At 36.4% G+C, this 25,990-nt stretch overlaps 1 protein-coding gene across 1 annotated transcript; it reads left to right on the forward strand.

Annotated features, from left to right (window-relative positions):
* The first annotated feature begins 24,722 nt into the window (after window positions 1-24,722).
* Window positions 24,723-25,307, forward strand: LOC145158188 (secreted RxLR effector protein 161-like). Its single transcript, XM_079077121.1, has one exon. The coding sequence runs from the start codon at window positions 24,723-24,725 to the stop codon at window positions 25,305-25,307; it is 585 nt and encodes a 194-aa protein (XP_078933247.1).
* The last annotated feature ends 683 nt before the right edge of the window (window positions 25,308-25,990 follow it).

The raw sequence follows: 25,990 nt of genomic DNA on the forward strand, positions 1-25,990 counted from the left end.
ATATGATCCCTTATCTTAAGGACGCGTCACTGACTAGGTCAGAGTTCGACAGCGGATTTTGAAAGCTTACGATTGTTAAGTCGGATCCTGAAGTCACATTGGCAACTATAATTATTAGACTTATCCAAGTGGGAGACAGTTGGATTTGGTGTCTAAGCCCATAACTATAACCGGTATGTACTTGATCCGATTGTAGCATGGTCCTTTTGGGTTGCCTTCACCAGTGTAATTTGATAGGATGGACTTTTGAGAATAAGGTTATTTATGGTTTATTAATATATTACAAGTAAAATATATTAATATGAAATTATTTAATTAGTATTGATCAAGAGTTAATTTGGAATTAATTTTGTGGTCAAAAGAGACTAATTAAATATATGGGGATTGATTATGTAAATCAATGATTCTTGTAGTGTGGGCTAATGATCCATGATTATTTAGATGGGCTAAACCAATAAGTTAATCCATGGATAGTCCATGTAGCATAAGAACGTGGAAAGTCATGGAGCATTAGGGTTTACAAAGTGTAACCCTAGCATGTGCAGCACTATAAATAGAACCCTCATGAACCAAAATCGGTTGCACCTTCTCTTTGAGATAAGTAACTTATTCTCTTAAGTCACCTTTTGCATATTGGTGTTTGTGAACCATTAGAGGCATCACACTTGGGGTTCTCAAGCTTTCAAAGGTCAAGAACTACTAGTCCTTCTAAAGGTATGTCATCTATCTAGATGTATTATTCATTTGGCAATTTGTATGCTAGTTAGGACAATGCTTTGGAAAAATTGAAAATATGCATATATAATAGAGAAAACATAGATCCAAAGCAATTAGGGTTGCATGTGCACCATAGGAGTGTTATAGTGCTCAAAACCCAACAATTACATGATGTAAAGTTACATTTTGATGTTTTACAGAATTAAAGAGAAAGAAGGAAATAGCATGCTGAGTCTGATCATGAAGAAGAGGATTTCGGTCGCATGGTTCGATGATCAGAATTTTGATATGCCACTTAGGAGTTATGATAAATTGCTTAGAAATATGTAGTAACATAGTTTTTCAGTTGTATTTGCATTGTAAGGACAAGTTTTCCACATTTTTTAAATATAGAATTTATATTTCCTTGCAATGACATTTGTGAAAATTGATGTTTGTATGTTTCTAATTTTAGCAATATGGATTTGATTCTATCGTTTGTGGTAGTGTCATAATTTACCAAATAAGGAAAGATTCTCATCACCCAAGTTTCAATTGAATAGAAACTTGAAATCATGCAACTTGTATTATATGATGATTGAGAACCTTCGTCTTTGGGAAATTAAGACTAATTCCTTGTTCACATGTATATGTGAGTCAAGTGAAGAACTAGGGGATCGGGTACACTTGGTTGTGCGCTGGTCAGGTCCACCACAAAGAACGATAAGGCTATTCGTCATGATTTACTAAAGTTTAGTAAATATGGTTATGCTTACAATACTAAGTGTGATTCTGAATCATTGAAAAGTTTCAATGTATAACAGAACGAATAAGAAGAATCAAATTAGGCAGAAAGATAAAAGTTTCTCCAATCTGAAACGAAGGGAGAGTACTTTAGTATCGTGTTTTATGATCATCCTTATGATTATGAAACCATATCACAAATTGATCCTCTAAGGACATCTTATTGCATTTGTATGGCTAAGAAGAAGAATCGTGAATTGTTGAAATGGTTAAATCAAAAGGTGAATCATACTTCGTTCCAAAATCAAGTCTTAGAGTCATACTCCAAGATTGTGCCTCGAGTGACATAATCCTAAGAAAGGTTTATAACACTTATCAAATGTAGAGTAAAATGTTTTCTACTCTTGTACATTTAAAATTGGTAAGTTGTGATGTTTTGGATAAAACAAAGATCAACTAAGACCGGTTGTCAGAAGTGTTTGTCTTGATAAGAAACCGCACTAACTCTTGAATATTTGTTTGTCAAGTAATGTTTCTTGACAATGAGAATCTTATATGTCAAGAGGTTAGTGGGAGTCTTAAAGATCTTAAAAAGTTTCAAGAACTAATCAAGAGTAAACCCATTGTTAATCACTAGTGCACGACTTAAGGTTTGTAACCTATCGTGTTGGCATATTCTTGTTTCTGTGCCCATTCCAGTTAAGTTGACTACGCATGTGAGTTCTATGAGTTCAGTCCATATGATTTTGGTCCATATGAGTTTGGTTTTGTCACTAATCTTGTCTTGTGATTATGGTTATGAAAAATTCACATGGATAGGAACACATACACCATAAAAATCTAAGTGTCATAAGGTTTCTCTCCTATTCATGAAAATGATTGTGAGAAAACGCTTTCACTAAGTAGATTTTAAGCAAATGGCATTTGTGATATTTGCATTCTCAAATTCGATTATGATTATGGCATCCCTCTTCATAGTTCGAATTGTGAGAAATGGCAAATAGTTTGAACATTCGGAACTTATTGTTGTAAGTTCTGAATAGTTTAGACACACATATGAGCTTTCTAATAAAGGGTGTATGAGCTTAGATAAAGGATTATCAAAGCATCTCGTGTCAGGAATCTGAACTTTGGTAAGAAAGTCAATAAGTATTGATTTCTAGAAGTCCGGCTGATTTTTGGATACGTGTTAAAGCTAGTGGGAGCATAAGTGTTATGCTAGTAAAATAATAATTATTATGCTAGTGGGAGCATAATTATTATGGTAAGTGTTGCGAGTTAACAATGTTAATTATAGAAAACAAAGGGTTCAATTCGCAAAGTTGCAGGGTTTGAAAAGTTGCTTTGCTATAATTAAGGGAGAGGAACTTATACTTCATTTCAATTCTAAAAGTTTAGATTGAGATTTTAATCAGATTTAGTCAAGGATATATATGAATGTTATGGTGAAAACATTCGAAATAAGGAAATTCTATATATATGGAAATGTTATAGCAAAAGACTGGTAAAGTATCAGGTCTGTATGTAAAACTTTATGAATCGTGTCCCATATGCTTCGAATATAGGATCGATTGCATGTGGTATAATATTCTCCTATTCTAATTTTCCAAATGCCTAGGGCATTAATAGGGAAAAAGGTCTAGAACTGGATATGACAAAAGTTATTAAACAACTGTCAAGGACGATCTGAGGTTCGCCAAAGATTGGTTGCTTATGGATAATTGGAAGTATAGTAATGGATGGAAATATTGACATGATTTTGAATAGATAGGATTCTATTAAGAATGGATTGTCATATGAAAAATATGGAAAAGTTTCCATAATGGGAGTTGGATATCAAGAATCTATGAGTAAGTTAGAAACTTTTATGCAAGAAGGATGTTCAAAGGAATGTGCTTTGAATGTGAGACTTCGTATCTATGGAATTGTCTTGTAACAATCTCCAATGGAAAGTTTTGTAATTGCTAAAGTCTCTGTGACTTGTGTACATAGTCGTTACAAAAGGATCACTGCATATAAGCTTAGAATCTAATAGATTACAGTAAGTGGCAAGGACTTGGTATTCTTACACTTACGATAAGGATTTGGAATTGTGAAATGAGTGTCATTGGAAATGTTTACAATTGATCTATTTCACAAAGTAAGGACCATAGGTGAACATAGTGTGCATGCTTGGAGCATGGGATAACTATTGTTTTAATTCAAGTGTGAAGTTGATAAATCGAAACATTATACAATGAATAATGTGTAATCAATATGGTGAATAAATAAAAGGTGTTCTATTTATATTCAAAAGTCTTGAGACCATATTGGATTCGATTATTCTTGTGTTTCACTTTGCATGTTTTGACTTCCCGAATAACTAGGTTATTCAAACCATCCACAGTCAATCATACTTTGGAAGTAGGTATTGAAGTTAGACTGTCATGAATGGGTCTGTAGATTGTCTAAAGGCGTTTAGACATAGCACAAGTTTGCTGCAGTGTTCACGAGTACTCATGTAATAAGATTTGAGTATTGGATTAAACCCACGCTCATCTGAATCACTTCATGGATTTTATCACGAGTGATTGTGAGACGATAATATCTTATATTCTTGAAACCAAGACATGTGAGTTGTAGTTTACAAGTCGATTGCACATTGAGATATGTAAACGCACTAGTAACTTGGTGTTATAAAACATATTGTTATGTATGATTTGATGAGTAAGTACTAGCAAGCATTTGATTCGAAGTTTATCCGTTCCTTTTACCCAATGTGGATAAAAGCGATATCTGTGGGCCCCTCGATGATTTAGTGATGACAACCCTAAGTGCTTGGCCAAGCCTGGACTGATTTGATTTGTTCAGTTAGTCGGTCGTCATAAATCGGAAATCAGGAAACAACACATGAACAGAGAGAATGATTATAATCCATGTCTCAGTTCATACGATATCTAGAATGGAGGAATATATTATCCCTTATCTAATGGACGCGTCATTTGACTAGGTTAGAGTTCGAAAGCGGCTTTTGAGAGCTACGATTGCTAGTCGGGATTTTGGAGTCGTACTTGCAATAATAGTTATTAGACTTATCCAAGTGGGAGACTGTTGGATTAGGTGTCTAAGCCCATAACTATAATTGGTATGTACTTGACCCGAGAATAGCATGGTCCATTTGGGTTGCCTTCACCAGAACAATCTGATAGGATGGATATTTGAAAAAGAGGTTATTTATGATGTATTAATATATTTCAAGTATAATATATTAATTATGAAATCATATTATTTAACTAGTATTGATCAAGAATTAATTTGGAATTAATTTAGTGATCAAAAGAGACTAATTAAATAAACGGGGACTGATTATGTAAATCAGTGATATATATAGTGTTTGGGCTATTGATCCATGTTGGGCTAAGTTTTATGTAAGTATCCATTAAGAGTTAGCCCACATGAGATATGGATCATAACCTAAGTGTATGGATTAGGGTTTACCCATGACTCTTGGAATCCTACACTATATATGTGTTATCCCTTAGCCAAAATCGGTTAACCCTAAGCATTCTAAGAGTTCTAAGAGAACCCTAGCCGATTTTGGTGGTGCTTAACCTCTCTCTCAAAGTCCTCCTTTGTTCATGGTGTTTGTGAGCCATTTGAGGCATCACACTTGAGGTGCTAAGCTCTTGAAAGGCCAAGAAATACAAACTACATCAAGAGGCATTCATCTAACTTGATTTTATATGGTATATCCTCTATTGTATGCTAGTTAGGATGTATGCTTTGGAAAAAATCAAATTGCATGTATAATTAGAGAAAACATAGATCCAAAGCATTTAGGGTTGCATGTGCACCATAGGAGTGTTATAGTGCTTAAAACCCAACAGATAGTTCTGAGCCTTTATGAAGGAGATGATTCGGAGGTTTGTGTCGGGTTTGTCGTCGTAGATGACAAGGGTTTCGTTATTTGTTAGGTTAAGGCGAACAGCCTTTTCGTAACACATGATATCGGCATGGTGAGGACTTAACCAATCGATGCCAATGATGACGTCAAAGCTTCTTTTTGTGACCGTCATTAGATCGATCGGGAAGGAGTGTTTGTTTAGGGTGAGAGTGCATCCTATGTATATATCTTTAGTGCTTTCAGTTTTACCGTTTGCCATTTCTACCGTGAATATTTCTTTGAGTGATTGTTGTTTTTGTTTGAGCATATGTTTAAACGTGTGGCTTACAAAACTCCTCTCCGCTCCACTATCGAAAAGTATGCATGCACATGAGTTATTGAGGAGAAATGTACCGGTAACCACCGTGGGGTCCTTTATTGCTTCCTCGTGCCCTATTTCCAGAACTCTTCCCACACCGCCAACATTGGTGTTCCTTGCCTTTGGGCACTCCCTTTGAAATGTCTTGTTTCCCCACAACCGTAATAGGCTCGGCTTACCACGACATTGGTGGCCTGGGTGTTTTGTTGGGATGGCGCTTTACAGAAATGGGTTGTATGCCCCTTTTTGTTGCAGTTGTTGCAGTGCATTTCCCGACAAGCGTTTGTGTGGTGAAATTTACACTTGTTCCATTTGGGTAGGTTCCGAGCATATTGTCTCAATGACGTTGGAGCGGCAGTGGTAACGGTAGCGTGGACGGCCATAATTTGTTGTTTCTTGGCGGGCTCCTGTGCCGGCTGACCCTTCCTCTTGTTCCAAAATTTTCTCTTATGGTCGCTTACTTTTGTTTGCTCAGGGACGGGGGCCATTATGCCTTGACAGACTCCATGATCGATGAGTCTCTGGGCCAAGCATTTGGCACTGTCAAAAGTAATCGGGTTTGAAGCTATCACGTTCCCTTGAATCTAGGGAGATAGTCCCCATATGTATCTCTCCACCTTTTTACTTTCCGGGGTGACCATCCCGGGACACAATACTGCTAGATCACTGAATCTGGCAGTATAGGTTGCGATGTCAGAGCCTGTCATTTTGAGGTTCCAAAGCTCCTGTTCCAACTTTTGCACTTCGCCCCTTGGGCAATACTCTTCCAGCATTAAAATATTCAAGTCCTCCTAGCTCATCGAATTAGCTACCGGGAGGGTCAATGACTTGACATGGTCGTTCCACCAGGTAAGGGCCCTGTCAAAGAAAGTGCAAGCTGCAAATTTAACTTTGCTTGCTACTGGGCATGCACAAATTTCAAAGACTGATTCAGTTTTCTCGAACCATTGCATTAGAGCGATGACACCCCCGCTTCCATTGAAGGATTTCGGTTTGCCATTAGTGAAGTCTTTGTAGGAACATTCCCTTGAGCGTCCTTGACTGTCTCCCTCGTTAGAATTAGTAGTACCATTTCCAGCCCCACTGGTACCATTTGTGCTGATTTGTGACATGGCGGCTGCCACTGCGGCTGTTACAGCAGCCTGGAAAACGGAAGGGTCGAACTGTGGAGGTGGCGGTGGTGGTGGATTTGTTGCCGTGTTGTTGACATGCCTATTTGATCTACGCGACGACATCATCTGCCATAGAGTTTAAAGACGAAATGGTGGTAGGTCTTTAGTAGTGGTTATAAGTCAAGTGTCCTTGAACTAGATTATCTTAGTTCTGTGTGCATCCAATTCCGACTTTTAAAGTATTTTGTAAACAATTCATAATAGAAGTCTATGTAAAATAAACTTATGAATTCTAATAGAAATGTCTCAAATGAAATTTTGTGACTTGATCCATACCAGGTCCTTCTAAGATCACTTGGTGTATACAAGTTGTATATAATTAAGGTTGAATAGATTGTCAAATGAATGGTTCTACCCCAAGCCCACAACCAAACAAGGAACAGGAGTTAAAGCAGAACCATAAATCCTAAGTCTATAGGATCTTAATTATATATAACTCTAACGCATACACTAAGCAATCATAGATTTACGATGAGTAACAATTTTGTAAAAACAAGGTTATGAAATTAGTGGTAACACTCCCAATGAAATAAAATGCATGCCAATTTCATTGATATATTTTAGTACATAGTTTCTGGAAAATTTGACCTTGATGCAGGTCTACCACACATCAATGTAAGGAAAAATTTTGACAGCACATAGACCCTTCGAATAGTGTAGTCACTTAATGAAAGAACCCCTTTCTAAACTTTACAATATTATTCCAAACATGCTATGTGCATATTCATAAAAATATTTTACATATATGGTTTTATTACAAAAGACTGGATACAAACCGACTAACGAGTTTTTACAAAGTTTTATATATATTACATAATTTCTCAGGAATTTATACACTAAATACAAAAGCTATACTATTATCTATTCTACATCTTCTAACAATACATAACTATATTGGATCCTTATTACATGCAATAGTTAAACACTGAGAGGGATAAGCGGTGACGCTTAGTGAGTTCAATAACAGTTACAATATAATGTTATGCCATATATATATATATATATATATATATATATATATATATATATATATATATATATATATATATATATTTATCAACATGATAGAAACAAAGGGGGACAAAGAACAACAAAGGCAGATGAGTATCATATGACATGCTTTCCATATCAACAAATAATCTGATTCAAAGATTTACAATCAATGAGACATAACAATTTCAACTTGATATACATCAATAAGACTTCTATCTATGTGGCATGGAAAAATAAACTATTTTTGAATAAACATATTGCTAGCACTTTACAGGCTTTTCAGCCCTACCTAGCCTTCTACCAATGCCAACGGAATGCTTACTCATTCACTTCATGGTCAATGATTACATACCAGTACCCAAGTGATGCTTAATCATCCATTTCGTGGTCAAAGGTATAGCTCTGTTACCAAAATAATACGAGACATGCTCTACATGACCAAAGGCTCAAAACCAAAATAACACAGGAAAGCACATTGAACATATAACACATAACATACAATTGTCCCTATATTGAACTCACCGTGAAATAACCGGAGGTTAAAATAGTAATTTGGGCAGCACTTCGTTTCTATAATTAACTTTCTTCTATGAAAACCAGGAGCTTTATTGAAAACCGGGAGCTTTATTGAAAACCGGGAGCTTTATTGAAAATCGGGCCTTGCGAGGGTTGAGCTTCAAACCGAAAAGATAAATTTCTCGGGGTCTTCGGGCACTTCGGGATGTATTTCAGGTGTTAGGTATGATCTCGGGGATTCGGGGGATGTTGGAATAGCTAAAAAATGGGTTTAGGGGAGAAAAGTGTGAAATTTCCAACCAAAACCGGGAGGGTTCGCACCTCCCTTATATATGGTGCGAGGGCATGGTTCTGAGGGGGATGAGGGGACACGCGTCGGACATGCAAGGGTAGCACGCGTCGGATCTCGGACTCGCCACTGCGATGACACGCGTCAGATCCGGACTGGGCCGCGCTTCGGATGTGAGGAGCTGGTGACACGCGTCGGACACGGGGCAGGCATGCGAAGTGGGGCGACGTGGCCAATTCCGAGCCAAGCATGCAAAATTTCTCGAATTTTGTGCCCAAATCTTCAAAAATTCATAACTTTCGCATATGAGCTCCGTTTTCAACGTTCTTTATATGCACGCGTAGGCGAGATTATACTCTACAACTTTCGTTTAGACTCTGTTGGCTAATTTAGAATTTATTTTTAATATTATTATTTTTAACAGACCGGGACAGTAAAATCCGTTAAAAATTCATAACTTCTTCATTCGACGTCCGTTTTCGTCTGTCTTTTTACCATTGTACTACTATTGACGAGACCTTCGATTCTTGTTTAGGTTGTGTCGGCTAAAAATCACTCGATCTTTATTTCGAGTTTTTAGCTGTATATTGTTATACTGAAACTTAGAAAAATCATAACTTCCTCATACGAAGTCAGATTTGGACGTTCTTTTTATGAAAATTCTCGGTTTAACGAATACTACGACTTTCATTTAGATCACTAAAGCTAAAAAAATAGTTTATCAAAAACTCACTTTTTACGCTAAATAGTGTTTTGCCGGTTTTGTCGCGGATCTTCGATTGGTCATAACTTCTTCGTTATAACTCAGATTTCGATGAGGTTTTCGCCTAAATGTATCTAACGAGATAATCTACAACTTTCAATTACATTATTTTTTTTATTTCCAACTTTATATTTTTGTTAATTTCAATAGTTGACTTTTGATTGGAATCTCATAAGACTTCCAATACTTTCCGAGTGATTCTAAACATAGTTTTACTTCAAATCTCGTAAAAACTATCTTGTTAGAACTCAACACTCAAAATTATATAATATTATCCATTTTAAGCTAATAAGATTTACAAAACACGATAATCGAACAAGGTTATTAACGTGTATGTTACACTTAATCACAAGGTCGAACTTATACGCAGGAAAGAGTAGCACCAATGCCTACTCGTAATCCTAGTCTATATCAAAACGTGAGTAGTGTATGCACTACTCGCGACGTGAGTTGTTCTATGGGCCATGAAATGAAGCCATGAAATTATGCATCACCCTAGTCTCTGCTCTGGATTTTGCCACTTGGCGTTCTGCGTCTATCACACGTCTCTCTAATGTGGCTTGATGCTCTCGAAGTTCCCTAACCTTGGCTCGGGTCGCGGTCATCTCCTCCTGAAGGACCACGGTGTGATCCCGAGTCTGATCATGGTCTTCATCCAGACGATGAAGACGAACTGCGGTGACTTCGGTGGTGGCGTCAAATTCCATGATATGGTTGATGGATGCCCTTGCTTGCTCACCATGACGAGCGATGCGACGCACCATGACAGGAAGACCCTTGTATACTGTACCCCCTCCGTCAAGGTTGTAGAAGCCTCGCTTAATACCATAGGGAGAGAGCTGGCCCTGTTCCTGACTCCATCTTCTCAAATCTACTGCCCATCGGGGCGTCGGGCCCAGGAAGTTTCGTCTGGGAGCGGGGACACGAGCGTCATATAGCGGATTGTGGACTCCGGACTCCACGTCAGAGTCTTCCTCCTCTTCTGAGTTATCATCATCCTCTTCCTGCTCTTCAGGATCTTCTTCCATTGGGACTTCGAGGTCTTCTTCTGGTTCCTCTTCTATCCATCCCCCGTTTCCCTGGTTAGGGAAATAGGGGTCTCCCGGTAAATGAAATCCTGCCATGATGTTTATGCGAGAATAGGGATGTAATAGACATAAAAAAACAAATCTAAGGGTTATGTGTGATAGTATCATAAAATACTCCTATAGTATTTTAAATGTTATGTTTGGTTCTTAGTGTTTTCTTTGTATGGGGTGTTGGTAAGTTTAGACTTGTTGCTCACCACGACCATTCCTAGGCATATGCTAGTCACATCTTGGATAAATATAGTTGATCAAGCTATATTTATCCCAGATCTGATTACATACCCCAAGGCCTACTCGTAGTGTCCAACTTATCTTTTTTACTTTTGTATTTTTTTCTATTATGGCACCATTCTAGCAAGTATACGTGTGCTTATACTTTTATAAAAAAAATATCATTTTATTTTTAAAAGTACGTTTGTGCGAAAAATGTTTAGTAAGAGGGTTTTAGTCCCATTGTATTTATAGTTGTATATATTATATGGTTTCATATACTTAGTTCACTATAAACAATGCTCTGATACCAATCTGTCACACCCCCAAACCAGGATGGCGGAAATGTCCAGGGGTGGGTGACTTTCATGTATAGTACCATAACAACGAGTATAATAGTGACCAAAGTAAACACAACCATCATAAGTATAATTGAAAAGGTTACATTGTTTCACGAGTTACAAGTTTCAAAATCAATTACAATATGATGATAAAAATGATTTGTCTGACGCCTTAGCGTCCCATCCTCAAAAGCTGGTAGTTACCTATTTTAGTGATTTCCTGAGAATACAAGTAGTTTTGAACGAGTGTCAATAATTAAGTTGGTGAGTTCATAAGCGTTTGTATGCAGAGTTGAAATCCTTTCTTTATAAAAGTAGTGTATGTTCCAGAAAAATCCAATATTTTCCTTGTAAAATGAGTTGCAGTCTTAAGACCCAAAGATCGAAATGTTCAAGTATTTTTCATACTTATAATAGTATATGCAGTTTTAAATTTAATAAAACTGTTTGAGTAAAAGCATCCCCGTAAACTATATGTATCGTTGTTTCCCCATGTGAGTTATTATTGTTGGGTTATGAGCATTCTAACACTCCTAAGTGTACATGCAACCCTAAATACCTTGGATCTATGTTTTCTCTATTATACATATAATTATGAACATCCAAGGTATTATCCTAATCTAGCATACAAAATAATAAATATAACAAGATAGAATACATACCTCTTCGATGTAGAATGTCTTCATGAAGCTTGAGTGCCTAGTGCCCCAAGTGTGACACCTCAAATGGTTCACACAACACCAAATACACTTGGAATAACTTGAGAGAAACTTGAACACTCCTTGAAATCGTCTAGCCCTCACACTCACACATTAGTGCCCGATTTCTTGAGCCATGGGATTCTTTTATATGGTGGCTATAAGGGTTACACCATGTAACTCATAACTTTACCCATTCCTTATGCTCCATGGATTTTAACCTCCATGGAGTATCCATGGGTCACCCCATGGACTTAGTCCAACATAAGGAATCTTGGATCACAAGCCCACATATATAAGAATGAATGATTTACACAATCAACCCATATATTTAATTAGTCTCCTTTTGATCACTTAATTAATTCCAAATTAATTCTTGATCAATACTAATTAAATAACCTTATTAATATATTAGAACTTATAATATATTAACCAACCTTAAGTGTTATTTCTCTCATTATAGTCTATCCAAATGCATGATGCCATGCAACCCAAATGGACCATGCCGGGTCGGGTCAAGTCTTACCAATTATAGTTATTGACTTAGACATTAATCCAACAGTCTCCCACTTGGATAAGTCTAAAACTATTATTGCGTATGACTTCAGGAACCGATCAGCAATCGTAGCTCTCAAAAGCTTCTGTCGAACTCTGACCTTGTCGATGAACTCTGACCTTTGTCAATGACTTGTCCATTAGATAAGGGATCATATATTCCTCCATTCTAGATATCATATGGACTGAGACATGGATTATCAATCATTCTCTCTGTCCATTTGTTGTTTCCCGATTTCCGATTCATGATGACTGACTGATTGAACAAATCAAATCAGTCCTGGCTTGGCCAAGCACTCACATGTATCATCTTTAAATCATCGAGGGGCGCACAGATATCGCTTTTATCCCGAAGGTAAAAGGAATGGATAAACTTCGACTCATATGGCTTGTTCTACTACTTGTTGAATCATACACAAAGGCACGTTTTATAACATCGAGTTACCAATGCGTTTTCGTGCAATCAATGTATAACCAACTCATAGTAACAACTCATATCTCTAGGTTTGAAGAATATAAGATATTATCGTCTCATGATTACTCGTGATAAAATCCATGAAGTGATTCAAATGAGCGCGGGTTGAATCCAATACTCAGAACTTATGAGCACTCATGAGTGTTGTAGCACCACTTTGTCCACCAACTTGGACCTCTACAAACCAACCCATGACAGTCTTGATTCATATCTACTTCCAACATATGACCGACTGTGGATGGTTTGAATAACTTAATCATTCAGGAAGAGCGACTTTGTTATTCTGGAAGTCAAAACATGCAAAGTGAAACACAAGAATAAATAAAATCAAATATGGTATCAAACCCTATGAATATAAATAAACACTTTTATTTATCACCATACTGATTACTCATTATTCATTGTTTCGGTTTTATCAACTTTATACTTGAATTAAAAACACTAGTTGTCCCATGCTCCAAGCATGTACACTATGTTTTTCTTAAACAATAGCTTTGCCATACACCAAGTATGCACTCTATGTTTGTCTATGATCCTTACTTTGTGAAATAAACCAATTGAACATAATTTCAATGATTCTAATTTCACACTCCCAAATCCTTATCGAAAAATGTGAGAATTTCAAATTCCTATCATTTATCGAAATCTATTTAGATTTTAAACTTATATGCACTGACCCTCCTGTAATGAATATGTACAAAGTCACAAAGACTTGTCAACAGTCATTATAAGGTATTCTAATGGAGATCAACTCCATGGAAACTAAGTCTCATATTCAAAGTACATTGCTTTGGACATGCTTCTTGCATTAAGTTTTCTAATCTTACACAGATAACTTCCACCTATGGAGACAACTCCATATTCTCATTTTGACTATCACTTCTGAATAAGAGATGCCTCTTTTCAGAATATGTCAATATGGTCCTTCCAAAATTAGCACTATACTTCCAACTGTCCCTGAGCAACCAATCTTTGGTAAACCTCATATTGTCCTCGACAATTGCTTAATCATTTTAGTCATATCCAATTCTAGACCTTTTCCCTTCTTAATGCCTCTGGGCATTTGGAAAAATTTAGAAATGACAAATATTATAGCACATGCAATCGATCCTGTACCCAAAGCAAATTGTACACGATTCATGATGTCTCACATAAAGACATGATGCTAGACCAGTCTTTTGCTACAATATTTTTATTTCAATTTGCCAAGTTCTCAAAATTCAGATTATGAAAAGGGATGTCGTAATCATAATCGAATTTTAGAACGCAAATAATGGACCCATATATAGAATTTCCTTAAGTTGAACCAATCCAACATGAAATTCATATATATATTCTTGACTAAAGATGATTAAGGTCTCAATCTAAGCCTTTAGAACTGAAATGAAGTATATCCTCTCCCTTAATTATAGCAAAACAACTTTTTCAATCCCTGCAGCCTCACGAATTGAAACTTTTGTTTTCTATAATTAACATTGCTAACTTGCAACACTAACAATAATTATCATGCTCCCACTAACATGATGATTATTAGCATAACACTTATGCTCCCACTAGCTTTGACATGTACTCAGAATTCAGTTGGACTTCTAGAAATCAATACTTTATTGACTTCCTTACCAAAGTTCAGATTTCTGATACGAGATGCTTTGATAAAACTTTATCAAAATCATACACCTTTCCTTAGATAGCATGCATGTGTGTCTAAACAATTTCAGAACTATGAAAAGGGATGTCGTAATCATAGTCTCAATTGTTTAGACCTTTTGCCATCTGCTTCAAATCTACTTGGTGGAAGTGTTTCCTCACCATCATTTTCGTGAATCGGAGAGAAACCTTATGACCCTTAGATTTTATGGTGTATGTGTTCTTATCCACGTGAATCGTCAAAACCATAGTCACAAGACAAGGATAATGACAAATCCAAACTCATATGGACTGAACTTATACAATCTTAACTTCTTGCCACCTGGCAGTACATGGCCTGACATTGCTTCCAAGTAGTTGTGCAACCAATTGAGAACTCTCAGAACTCCTATGCAAAGCCAACTTGAATAGGCACAAAAATTTCAACACGATAGGTTATAAACCTCAAGTCGTGTGGTAGTGAAGGACTTTAGGTTTTATTCTTGATTAAGTCTTGAAACTTTCAAGAGCTTTAAGACTCCCACTGTCCTCTTGACATATAAGACTCCTTTGTCAAATATTCAAGAGATGGTGCGGATTCTTTATCAAGACTAACACTTTACACAATTGGCCTAAGTTGGTCTCTGTTTTATCCAAAACATCACAACTTACCAATTTCAAATGTACAAGAGTAGATAACATTTTACTCTTACATTTGACTAGTGTTAACAAACCCTCTTTAAGATATGTCACTCAAGTTACAATCTTGGAGTATGACTCTAAGAATTGTTTTGGAACGAAGTATGACTCATCTTTTTGATTTAACCATTTCAACAATTCATGACTCCTCTTGTTAGTCATAAGAATGCACTAAGATGACTTTAGAGGACCAATTGTGATATGGTATCTTAATCATTAAGATGATCATAAACATGATACTAAAGTACTCTCCCATCTTTTCAGATTTGAGAAACTTTTATCTTTCTGCCATACTTTGATTCTTCTTATTCGTTCTGTCTCACATTGAAACTTCTCCAATGCTACAGACTTATACTTAAACTTATAAGTATAACCATATTTACTGAACTTAAGTAAATCATGACAAATAGTCTTCTTGATCTTTTGTGGTGGACTTGACCAGTGCACAAGAATGTGTACTCGATCCCTTAGTCCTTTCCTTATTCACATAAGGAATTAGTCTTAATTTTCCAAGCTGAAAGTTCTCATTCATCATACTATACAACTTGCATGATTCCAAGTTTCGGTCCAATTGAACCTTGGGTGATGAGAATCTTTCCTTATTTGGTAATATTAGACACTACCACAACCGAAAGAATCAAATCCATTTTTCCAATATTGCCATCAATGGAATCTTATAAGCAACAACTTTTCACAAATGCCATTGTAAGGATACTTAAAATAAATAAAATCAAAACCTTTTTCTTTTATTTTAAAACTTTGCGGAAAAACTTATCCTTACAATCCATATGAAAACCTTGTTGTTATCTATTCCTAAGCAATATAAATATCATAACTCTTAAGTAATAGCCCAAAATTCTGATCACCGAACCATGCGATTGAAATCCATCTTCGCGATCAGAATCAGCATGTACTTAATAGAGTTAGACAATGGACTTTACCTGAAGTAGAGCCAAACTTATTGACTTTAACATCCTTAGGTAAATTTGGCAGCTTCGTAACCAATGCCCCTTCCTTTGGCAATAGTTACCTATGGACCCTTGATAATGGGACTATCTCAGACTTCGCCTCTCTCTTTACCATTGGGTCAACCAAGTTGACTATGGCCGATCCCTTTCCATTGGGAAGAGAGAGCTTTACTGGATATCCAATGTCATCATTGTCAATGTCCATAGCGTTTTAGGAAGTTGATCTTAGCAAATAGATAAGATCATTAAGGGTCTTGTCTTAGTCTGTTTCATAGGATTCCCAAAAGAACTCACTATGTGACTTAGAAAGTAGTTGAGCCACCAACTTTCTCAAGACTTTGACACCCAACTCTCCCGGCTTGTCAATATGTGACTACATCTCCAAGATGTGATCACACCTAGACCTTGCCTTGCCAATACGGCTTGAGTGACCTTAAACTTTTTAGGAACTTGTGGGTTAGGGAGAATAATTGGAGGAGGTGAAAGAAGTATGTTATCCATGGGACATCATCTTCATTTAGGAAAGCTTGTTTCAAGAGATTTGGGAAGATCATAAATGTCTAGACCAGACATCTTTTTGGGAGATATTCAAGATAGTTGATTTAAAGTCCTTAATATGACACCCAATATGAAATATTAAGGCTAGGACCCAACAAACTATTTTATAAATTAGAAGAGGGATGTCGTAATCCAAGCTATAAAATATTTGAAGGTAGGTGAATGACGATTCACCAATTTCCACCATGAAAAACGAAATAATTTATTAGGTTTTAATTGGATTTGAAAGTCCTAGATCTTTGAGATTCATTGAACTATTCAAAGGCATGTTTCAATCTCGAGTGTGCCCTTCAGGTTTTGTGACTGGGATGCCGAGGATCACAAAACAAGGTGTGAATAACCATGCAAATATACTTGGTACCCTTAATATTTACCCCTTAATCAGTGTGCCGGTTAACCACACACGCTCCACCGATACTATGATAAATATTAAGTTACCCTTTGCCTACCTTGTTAAGTCCATGTTAGTGTGCCGGTTAACCACACATGCTCCACTAACGACTTAAGCAAAGTGCAAAGTGTAATTTCATGGGTTAGCACCAAATTCACATTTTCCTAAGTAACTAAGATTGGGTATTAATAAGAGTTTAGTTACTTAGTATTTATCATTAATACTTTTAATGAAAGAAGAATTATAGTCCTTGTCCTACCCGTTCGGCTAACGACCCTCCACCAGTCAAGGAAGCGGTGGGTGAGAGTGGACACCCATTAAACTGCCATTTTATAGGCAGTAACCTTATACCCCCCTTATAGACCGGCTTCGTGAATGAGGCCTACTAACGGTAAGACTGACTTTACTCTTATACATATATATAAATATTATTAACTTATAATATTATAAAGTATAAGGGTTGAATTTTAACTTTTAAAATTCTAAGGGCTAACTTGGAATTAAAGTATTCATAAGTGAAAACTTTTCAAATTCCAAAACTTGAGGGCAAGTTTTTGAAACTATTCAAAACTAATTAATTTCATAACTTATGAGTTTAAAGTAGTTTTAATTAAAAAAAAAACTCTTCAAGTTCCATAACTTGAGGACAAGTTATGGAAGACTTTAAACTAATTAATACAAAAAATAACTTTTTTTTTATTGTAACTTATGGAACTAATTAAGGTTACACTTTTTTTTTTAATTTAATGAAGAGACTCTTGAACCTCCATAACTTGAGGACGAGTTATGGAGTCATAAAACCATTTAATTAGAACTAGACTCTTCATTTTGTAACCTTTGCCAACTTTTATGAGTTTTATGATTCTTAAATGTGACTTTTCATATAACTTGAGGACAAGTTACAAAAACACACTTTGGAATCAACTCTTAGATTAAAATGGATTGAAAACAACTATTTCACACAACTTTTCTATTAATCTAAGAACCTCATAAGAACAAGATAATTCAAATCATCAATCTTCAAGAAATTAGCATGAACATACAAACTAATACAAATCTTGAAATTATGACAATTATCTTAGAAATTGGATTAGCATGAACATTACCACATCAAAAACAAGTTTACAAAAACATCTTAGGGTAATGTTCCTAGTCCAATTCCAGCCAAAACAATCGAATATATGCATCCAACTCGATTTTTCAGCTACTTTTGCAAGTATAACAAGAAAACAAGCCTAGTCTCTGATACCACTGTTGGGTTATGACCATTCTAACACTCCTAAGTGTACATGCAACCCTAAATACCTTGGATCTATGTTTTCTCTATTATACATACAATTATGAACATCCAAGGTATTATCCTAATCTAGCATACAAAATAATAAATATAACAAGATAGAATACATACCTCTTTGATGTAGAATGTCTTCATGAAGCTTGAGTGCCTAGTGCCCCAAGTGTGACACCTCAAATGGTTCACACAACACCAAATACACTTGGAATAACTTGAGAGAAACTTGAACACTCCTTGAAATCGTCTAGCCCTCACACTCACACATTAGTGCCCGATTTCTTGAGCCATGGGATTCTTTTATATGGTGGCTATTAGGGTTACACCATGTAACTCATAACTTTACCCATTCCTTATGCTCCATGGATTTTAACCTCCATGGAGTATCCATGGGTCACCCCATGGACTTAGTCCAACATAAGGAATCTTGGATCACAAGCCCACATACATAAGAGTGAATGATTTACACAATCAACCCATATATTTAATTAGTCTCCTTTTGATCACTTAATTAATTCCAAATTAATTCTTGATCAATACTAATTAAATAACCTTATTAATATATTAGAACTTATAATATATTAACCAACCTTAAGTGTTATTTCTCTCATTATAGTCTATCCAAATGCATGATGCCATGCAACCCAAATGGACCATGTCGGGTCGGGTCAAGTCTTACCAATTATAGTTATGGACTTAGACATTAATCCAACAATTATAACCGTGCTAACGACATAGATGGCCTGTTACGACGTTCTTCAGGCGTCGGAATGTTATGACATTTGTCACCCCAGACCTGCTGGGCTAGCTGTTGCAAGCAGCTTAGGTGCGGGATTGTCAGTCCCAATTTAGATCTATACACAACTATCACACTCTCTTACTTGAGACTCCGGTTACAATACAAGACTTTTGTAGGTACACTAAATTTGTACGTGAAGATTTTGGCTCACAAAATTTGATTCAACGAGTTTACGTATAGTGTAAATTAAATCCTTATTTAAGTGGAATAGTAACTTTCCATAGTAAATTTCATATTGAAAACGACCCATAAACTATACCTATTATAGTTTATCATAAATATTTTGTAGTGATGAGAAACATTTATATGTATGATCAACACCTTTTCATGAAATAAAATAGCATGAAAATAATCAACATACATTTCCTTAATGTTATACTCTTTACTCAGCATGTTACAAAGTGTTGATGATTCATAAACCATTCTTAAAAAGTTTATTATAGTACTTGGTTCAAGATGTTCATTTTTCTAGTCTTTAACTTTTCTGTTCATGTTTTTAGAAAAATTATAGAAAAATCACCCTAAGTCAAAATCTGGATCTGTAAACTCTCAGAGCTTAGAAAATGATTCTACTTTGTCCATAATTTTTATCATGACCGTTAGTGGTTCCTAACCAGCGTAAAAATGTTCATTTTCACAGACTAGTCCGAAACTGTTCTGAAATGACATGCAGTTTTGTAAAAATCACCATAAATTGTAGAAAAATCGTATGAACTCGTGCGAGTAGTCCTTAGAAAGGTATATACCTGAACTACTTGCATATTGTACAGTTTTGAAAAATACTAAGTTTAAGATTGGTAAAACAGTCCTTGAAGAGATCACACCTTTTCTGTGAAAAGCTGATCTTTAAGTTTTGAGTATGTTTTAGTGTTATAACTTGTATTCCCCCTACAACTTGAAGAAAACTCGAAAATGTAGGGTATGAACTGACCTTATGTGTTTTCTTGATGAGTGGAAGGATGTGGGTGAGGAGTTTTCAAGTCAAGAACACTTGAAAAATACTTGAAGATGTGATGATCCTATGAACATATATATATATATATATATATATATATATATATATATATATATATATAAATATTTGTGTGAATGATTTGGGATTTGTATAGAATATGTAGAATGTTTAGAAGTTGGAGGAATACTTACCAAAAATGAGAAAATGACCCAAGAACACTTCAAAAACATGGCTGGAAGGAGAGAAAGTGAGAGTTCTTTTGTGGAGAGTAAAGCAAGATTTTGGAAGTAATATAGAAAAGTGATTTTAAATCTCCTGGAGGTTTCCTTATATGGAAGGAAAATGAGGCAATTGGATTGATTGTTGGGAAGTGTAATGGATAATGATTTGACCAATGGATACTTGAGAAGTGACATAAAGGTGCCATGGGGGGATCCACGTCACCCACTTGTGCAATATAATATTTATTTAACTTTAGATATTACTTAATGCAAAAGTATGATTTATAATTAATAAATCTTCAAGATGTGGATAAAATATGAGTTTAGGGGGTCTAGGATGTGAAAAATATGAGTTTGAAGGAAATCCCACGTCAAAAACTCTTGAAACAGACAAAAAGTGTGAAACTGCCAAAAATCCGGAATGGGGAGCGAGGGTGCGAAGGCTGCTGATGCGAAAGAGAGGTTCGCTGCGAAGGTGCCTGATGCGAAAGAGAGGTTCGTTGCGAAGGTGAGAGGTTCGCATGCGAAAGTGTCTGGTTCGTTGTGAGAAGTTCATGTCCGAAAGTGCCCGACTGCGAATGTTCTTGGTGACTGCGAAAGTGTCCGAGACTGCGAGAGTGAGAGGTTCATAAGCGAAAGTAACTGGTTCATATGCGAAAGTCATCGAGTACGAATGCGAAACTTACCGAGGAGATGCGAAAGTCACCGAGAAGATGCGAAACTTGTCGAGGAGATGCGAAAGTCACCGAGAAGATGCGAAAGTCACCAATTCGCAGTTTTCTTTGGGTCCGAATGCCTGCGAAGGTTTGCAGGTGAACAGTAACCTACAGACCTTTCTTGATCTTTTTGGTTTTCTCCTTCAGTTTTGAGCTGTTTTCAACAAAGGAAGGGTTGGGAAGGTATGGGTGTTTATGGAAAAGGTTAGAAGTGTGATTCTTGTTACCAAGAGAGATTTGGGAGAGTTTGGGAGAGAGAGAGAGATAGAGTGGGAGAGAGAGAGAGAGAGAGAGAGAGAGAGAGCTAGATTGGGAGAGATAGAGAGAGATTTTGTTTGCGGCCTTTGTTATGGTTTTTCCCCATAGTGTTAGGATTGTAAACTCCACTACATCGTGTTATGAGTGTTATACATCCCCGAAGGATACGTAATTGAATTTTATCGAGTTGTTACGTTACTCACCCTATTTAGGGTTTATATTTGACAGTTTGCAAAAATCCCGAGTGATACCTTGTATTATAATAGTAAGTTGTACATTAGGAAACATAAAGTAAACCCTAACATACTAGTACTAGTTGAGTTGACCGGGTTGACTTGTTGACGTTGTTAGACTTTGTTTGACAAAAGTTGACGGTTGTCTCATGAACTTCAGAAAACTTTTGAGTGTCATGAAGCTTTTGAAATGATTGAACAACTTGGAGTCATGTTTCAAGTTCAGGCTAAACAAGGGAGGTTTGAGACCTGGAATGCTTTCATTGGTTGCAAGATGGATGAGGGATCTTCTGTGAGTGCACATGTGCTTAAAATGAAAGCTTATGTTGAGTAGCTTGCCCGCCTCAGATTCCCATTTGGGGATGAGCTAGCGAGCGGTGTGAGCCTAGCCTCATTGCCTAAGTCATTCGACCAATTTTTGATGAATTTCACAATGAATGACTGGGAGGAGCATCAATGAGCTTCATAACATGGTCAAGAATGTTGAGGCAAACATCAAGAAATCTGGGAAGAATCAACTGTTGATGATCCGCGAGGGTCAAATCTCCAAGAAGAAGACCGGTAATAATACCGGTAAGGGGAAAGACAAAGCTGCCAAGAAAGGAAAGGGCAAAGGAAAGGGTCAAGGGAAGCCTCCTGCTACCAACCTAACTCCTAAGCCCAAGCCCGTTGCTGACTCTAATTGCTTTCACTGCAATGATAGGGGGCACTGGAAACGCAATTGTCCCAAGTACCTAGAGGAACTTAAGAAGAACAAGGCCAACCAGGTTGGCACCTCAGGTATATATGTGATTGAATTATATGCATTCCGTACTAATTCTTGGGTATTCGATACTAGAAATGGTACTAACATCTGCAACGATTTACATGGACTAAAGAATGTTAGAGAACTCAGAGATGGTGATTTGGAACTTCATGTTGGCAATGACACTCGAGTAGTTGTCAAAGCCATATGACAATATCATCTTTTGCTTCCAAATGTCCTTAATCTTATTTTGAACAATTCTTGTTATGTACCTTGTAAAACTAGGAATATTATCTCTACTTCTCGTTTGTATGAACAAGGTTTTCGATATATGTTTGACTTTAATTCTGAAAACATTTCTATGTTTAAAGAGAATGTGTTCTATTTTGAGACTAGTCCCAATAATGGAATATATGAAATCGATTTAAATGGTTCATATCAAAAGGATAATTCAAGGTACAACTTAAATAAGAAAATAAAGTTAGACTCAAACAAAACTTATTTATGGCATTGTTGACTTGGGCACATAAAAAAAACTCGCATTGCTAAGCTCCAAAAGGATGGAATCGTAGAGTCAACAGGCTTAGAGTCTTTTGATGTATGTGAATCATGTCTATGTGGAAAGATGACCAAATCTCCTTTTACCGGTGTTGGTGAGATAGCTTCAGATCTATTAGGACTCATACATACTGATGTATGTAGACCTTTTAGAACAATGACCTAAAGTAGTGAAAGATACTTCATTATATTTACTTATGATTTCAGTTGATTTGGATATGTGTATCTCATGAACCAAAAACATGAAGCATTCAATGTCTTCAAGGCATTCCAAAATGAAGTACATAATCAACTTGGTAAAAAGATTAAAACCATACGATCGGATCGTGGTGGTGAATATCTAAGCTATGAGTTTGATGAACATCTCAAGAATTGTGGCATAGTGTCACAACTCACTCCACCGAGAATACCTCAGAATAATGGTGTCTCGTAAAGGAGAAATCATACTCTAGTTAATATGGTACAACCAATGATGAGTCATACTTGCCTTCCTCATTCATTTTGGGGTTATGCCCTTGAAACCGACAACTCGAATTGTAAACATGGTCCCAACTAAAAAGGTTAGTAAGAATCCATACGAATTATGGCATGGAAAAGTTCCATCAATGTCTTACTTACATATATGGGGTTGTGAAGCATATTTTAAAATAGACACTTCTAACAATCTCGACCCTAGATATCAAAAGTGTGTCTTTGTGGGATGCCTAAAAGAAACCATGGGTTATTACTTCTTCCAGAAAGAAGAGGATCGAGTGTTCATAGCCCGTAAAATAGTGTTTCTTTAAACTGACTTTATCTCGCATAAAGTAAGTGGGAGCCCCATTGACCTCTAAGAAATTCGAGAGACACAAGCTTTAGTTGAGAATGATAATCAACAAGGCATTGTTGAACTTGAAATTATCGTTCAGATGCCGGAAACCACACCAACTGTACGACGCTCTAGTAGATCTCGTCAGGAACCTGACAGATTTGGACTTGTCATTCCTGAAGAGGAAGTCTTCTTGATGGGTCAATGTGACCCATTAACTGCAAGGCTTCTACTGTAGACCCAGAGTCTGATAAATGGTTTGAAGCCATGAGAGCTGAAACTCAATCCATGAATGAAAATCAAGTATGGGACTTGCTTGACTTACCTCGTAACAACAGGGCTGTTGGAAGCTAGTGGATCTTCAAGAAGAAGATCGACATGGACGGAAATGTACAAACTTTCAAAGCATGGCTTGTTGCGAAAGGTCATACTCAAATTCAAGGTGTTCACTATGAAGATACTTTCTCGCCAGTTGCTAAGATCAAATCTATTAGGATTATCGTGGCCATAGCTGCATATTATGACAACTTTCCTTAATGGATATCTGGAGGAAGATGTTTATACGGAATAGCTTGAAGGTTTGTCAAACCGGATAACCTAAAGAAGGTGTGTAAACTGAAGAAGTCCATTTATAGATTGAAACAAGCATCTAGGCCCTGGTATCATCGTTTTGACGAGAACATCAAAAAATTTCCCGATGAACCATGTGTATACATCAAAGAAAATAGGAACCATACTGTTTTTCTAATTCTATATGTTGATGACATATTGCTGATCGGGAAAGATATCCCAACATTGAAGGAGACTAAGGCCTACCGTAGTAAGTCCTTTCAAATGAAAGATCTAGGGGATGCTGCATACATACTCGATATTAGGATCTATAGAGATAGATCCCAAAGACTCATTGGTTTGAGTCAAAGTACATACATTGACAAAGTCTTAAAACGCTTTTCAATGGATAACTCTAAACGAGGAATTGTACCCATACTGCCTGACACCATTCTTTCTAAGGCTGACAACCCTAATATTGAAGATGATAACAAAAGAATGAGCCGCATATCATTGCTTCAGCAGTAGGTTTAATTATGTATGCTATGACATGTACAAGGTCGGATATGGCTAATGTTATTAGTATAACTAGTAGGTATCAAGCTAGTCCTAGCGAAAAACATTGGATGGATGTTAAGAACGTACTTAAGTACTTAAGGACTAAAGATATGTTTCTGGTCTGTGAAGGAGTTGAAGAAGAGCTTACTATAAGATGTTACATTGACGCTGATTTCAACATTGATCGAGATAACTCACGATCACAGTCGCGATACGTGTTCACACTTAATGGAGGAGCCATTTCCTGGAAAAGTTCAAAGCAAAAAGTGGTTGCACTTTCTATAATAGAATCAGAGTATATAGTTGTGTGTGAAGCAACTCAAGAAGTTGATTGGATGAAGAAATTCATCAGTAATCTAGATGTTGTTCCAAGCCTCAAAAACTCCATTGAGATGCTTTGTGACAACACTGGTGCTATCACTATCACAAGAGAACTAATGGTTACCAACATGACTAGACACATTAAACGAAAATTCAATTTCATTCATCAGGAATTGGAATTGGGAAATGTACGCATTAAGAAGGTTCATACAGATGATAATTTAGCAGACCCGTTCACAAAATCTTTTCCTCAAAGAAAGTTTGAGAATTAGACCTGGCAATTTCATACACGACACGATTAACACGATACGAGTTTTCCGTGTATGTGTTTTATAAATTCGTGTTTCGTGTCTTACACGTGTCAAACACGAATTTACCTGTTTAGACACGTATAAGACACAATACAAATTGGTGTTGACACGTGACACGTACAAACACGTATAAACATATATATACACATATATACTTTAGGGTTAAATTTTGTATTTATAAGATATTATGGACCAATTTTGTAAAAGTCAATAACTAGTTTATAGCCAAAGCTTAAAAAAAGCCATTAAAAAGGTGTTTATTCGTGTAACATGGCTAAAAAACGTGTCTATTCGTGTCATGTCACATGTCACACGATTTTTTTACATGTCGTGTTCGTGTTTGATACCCCAAACACGTTTTATAATTCGTGTCGTGTTCGTGTTTAGCAAATTCGTGTCGTGTAAATTCGTGTCTGACACGAATACACGACACGCAGACACGGATTGACAGGTCTATTGAGAATCATGCAAAAGGAATCCGTCTAGGAGTAGCTAGTGATTGGATTTAAATCTGTACTTTACTAATATCTGGATATTTGGAACTGTGTAGCAATGATATGTAATCTCTTTTGATATATAAGATATCTCTTTTGTGTTAAATATTATTGTGTTCTATATTAGCATGTTATTTATGATGGGTTTTG

The sequence above is a fragment of the Lactuca virosa genome, chromosome 2 (genome assembly GCF_052849685.1).
Source record: "Lactuca virosa cultivar CGN04683 chromosome 2, Lactuca_virosa_CGN04683_v6, whole genome shotgun sequence".
In the NCBI taxonomy this organism is placed as follows: Eukaryota; Viridiplantae; Streptophyta; class Magnoliopsida; order Asterales; family Asteraceae; genus Lactuca; species Lactuca virosa.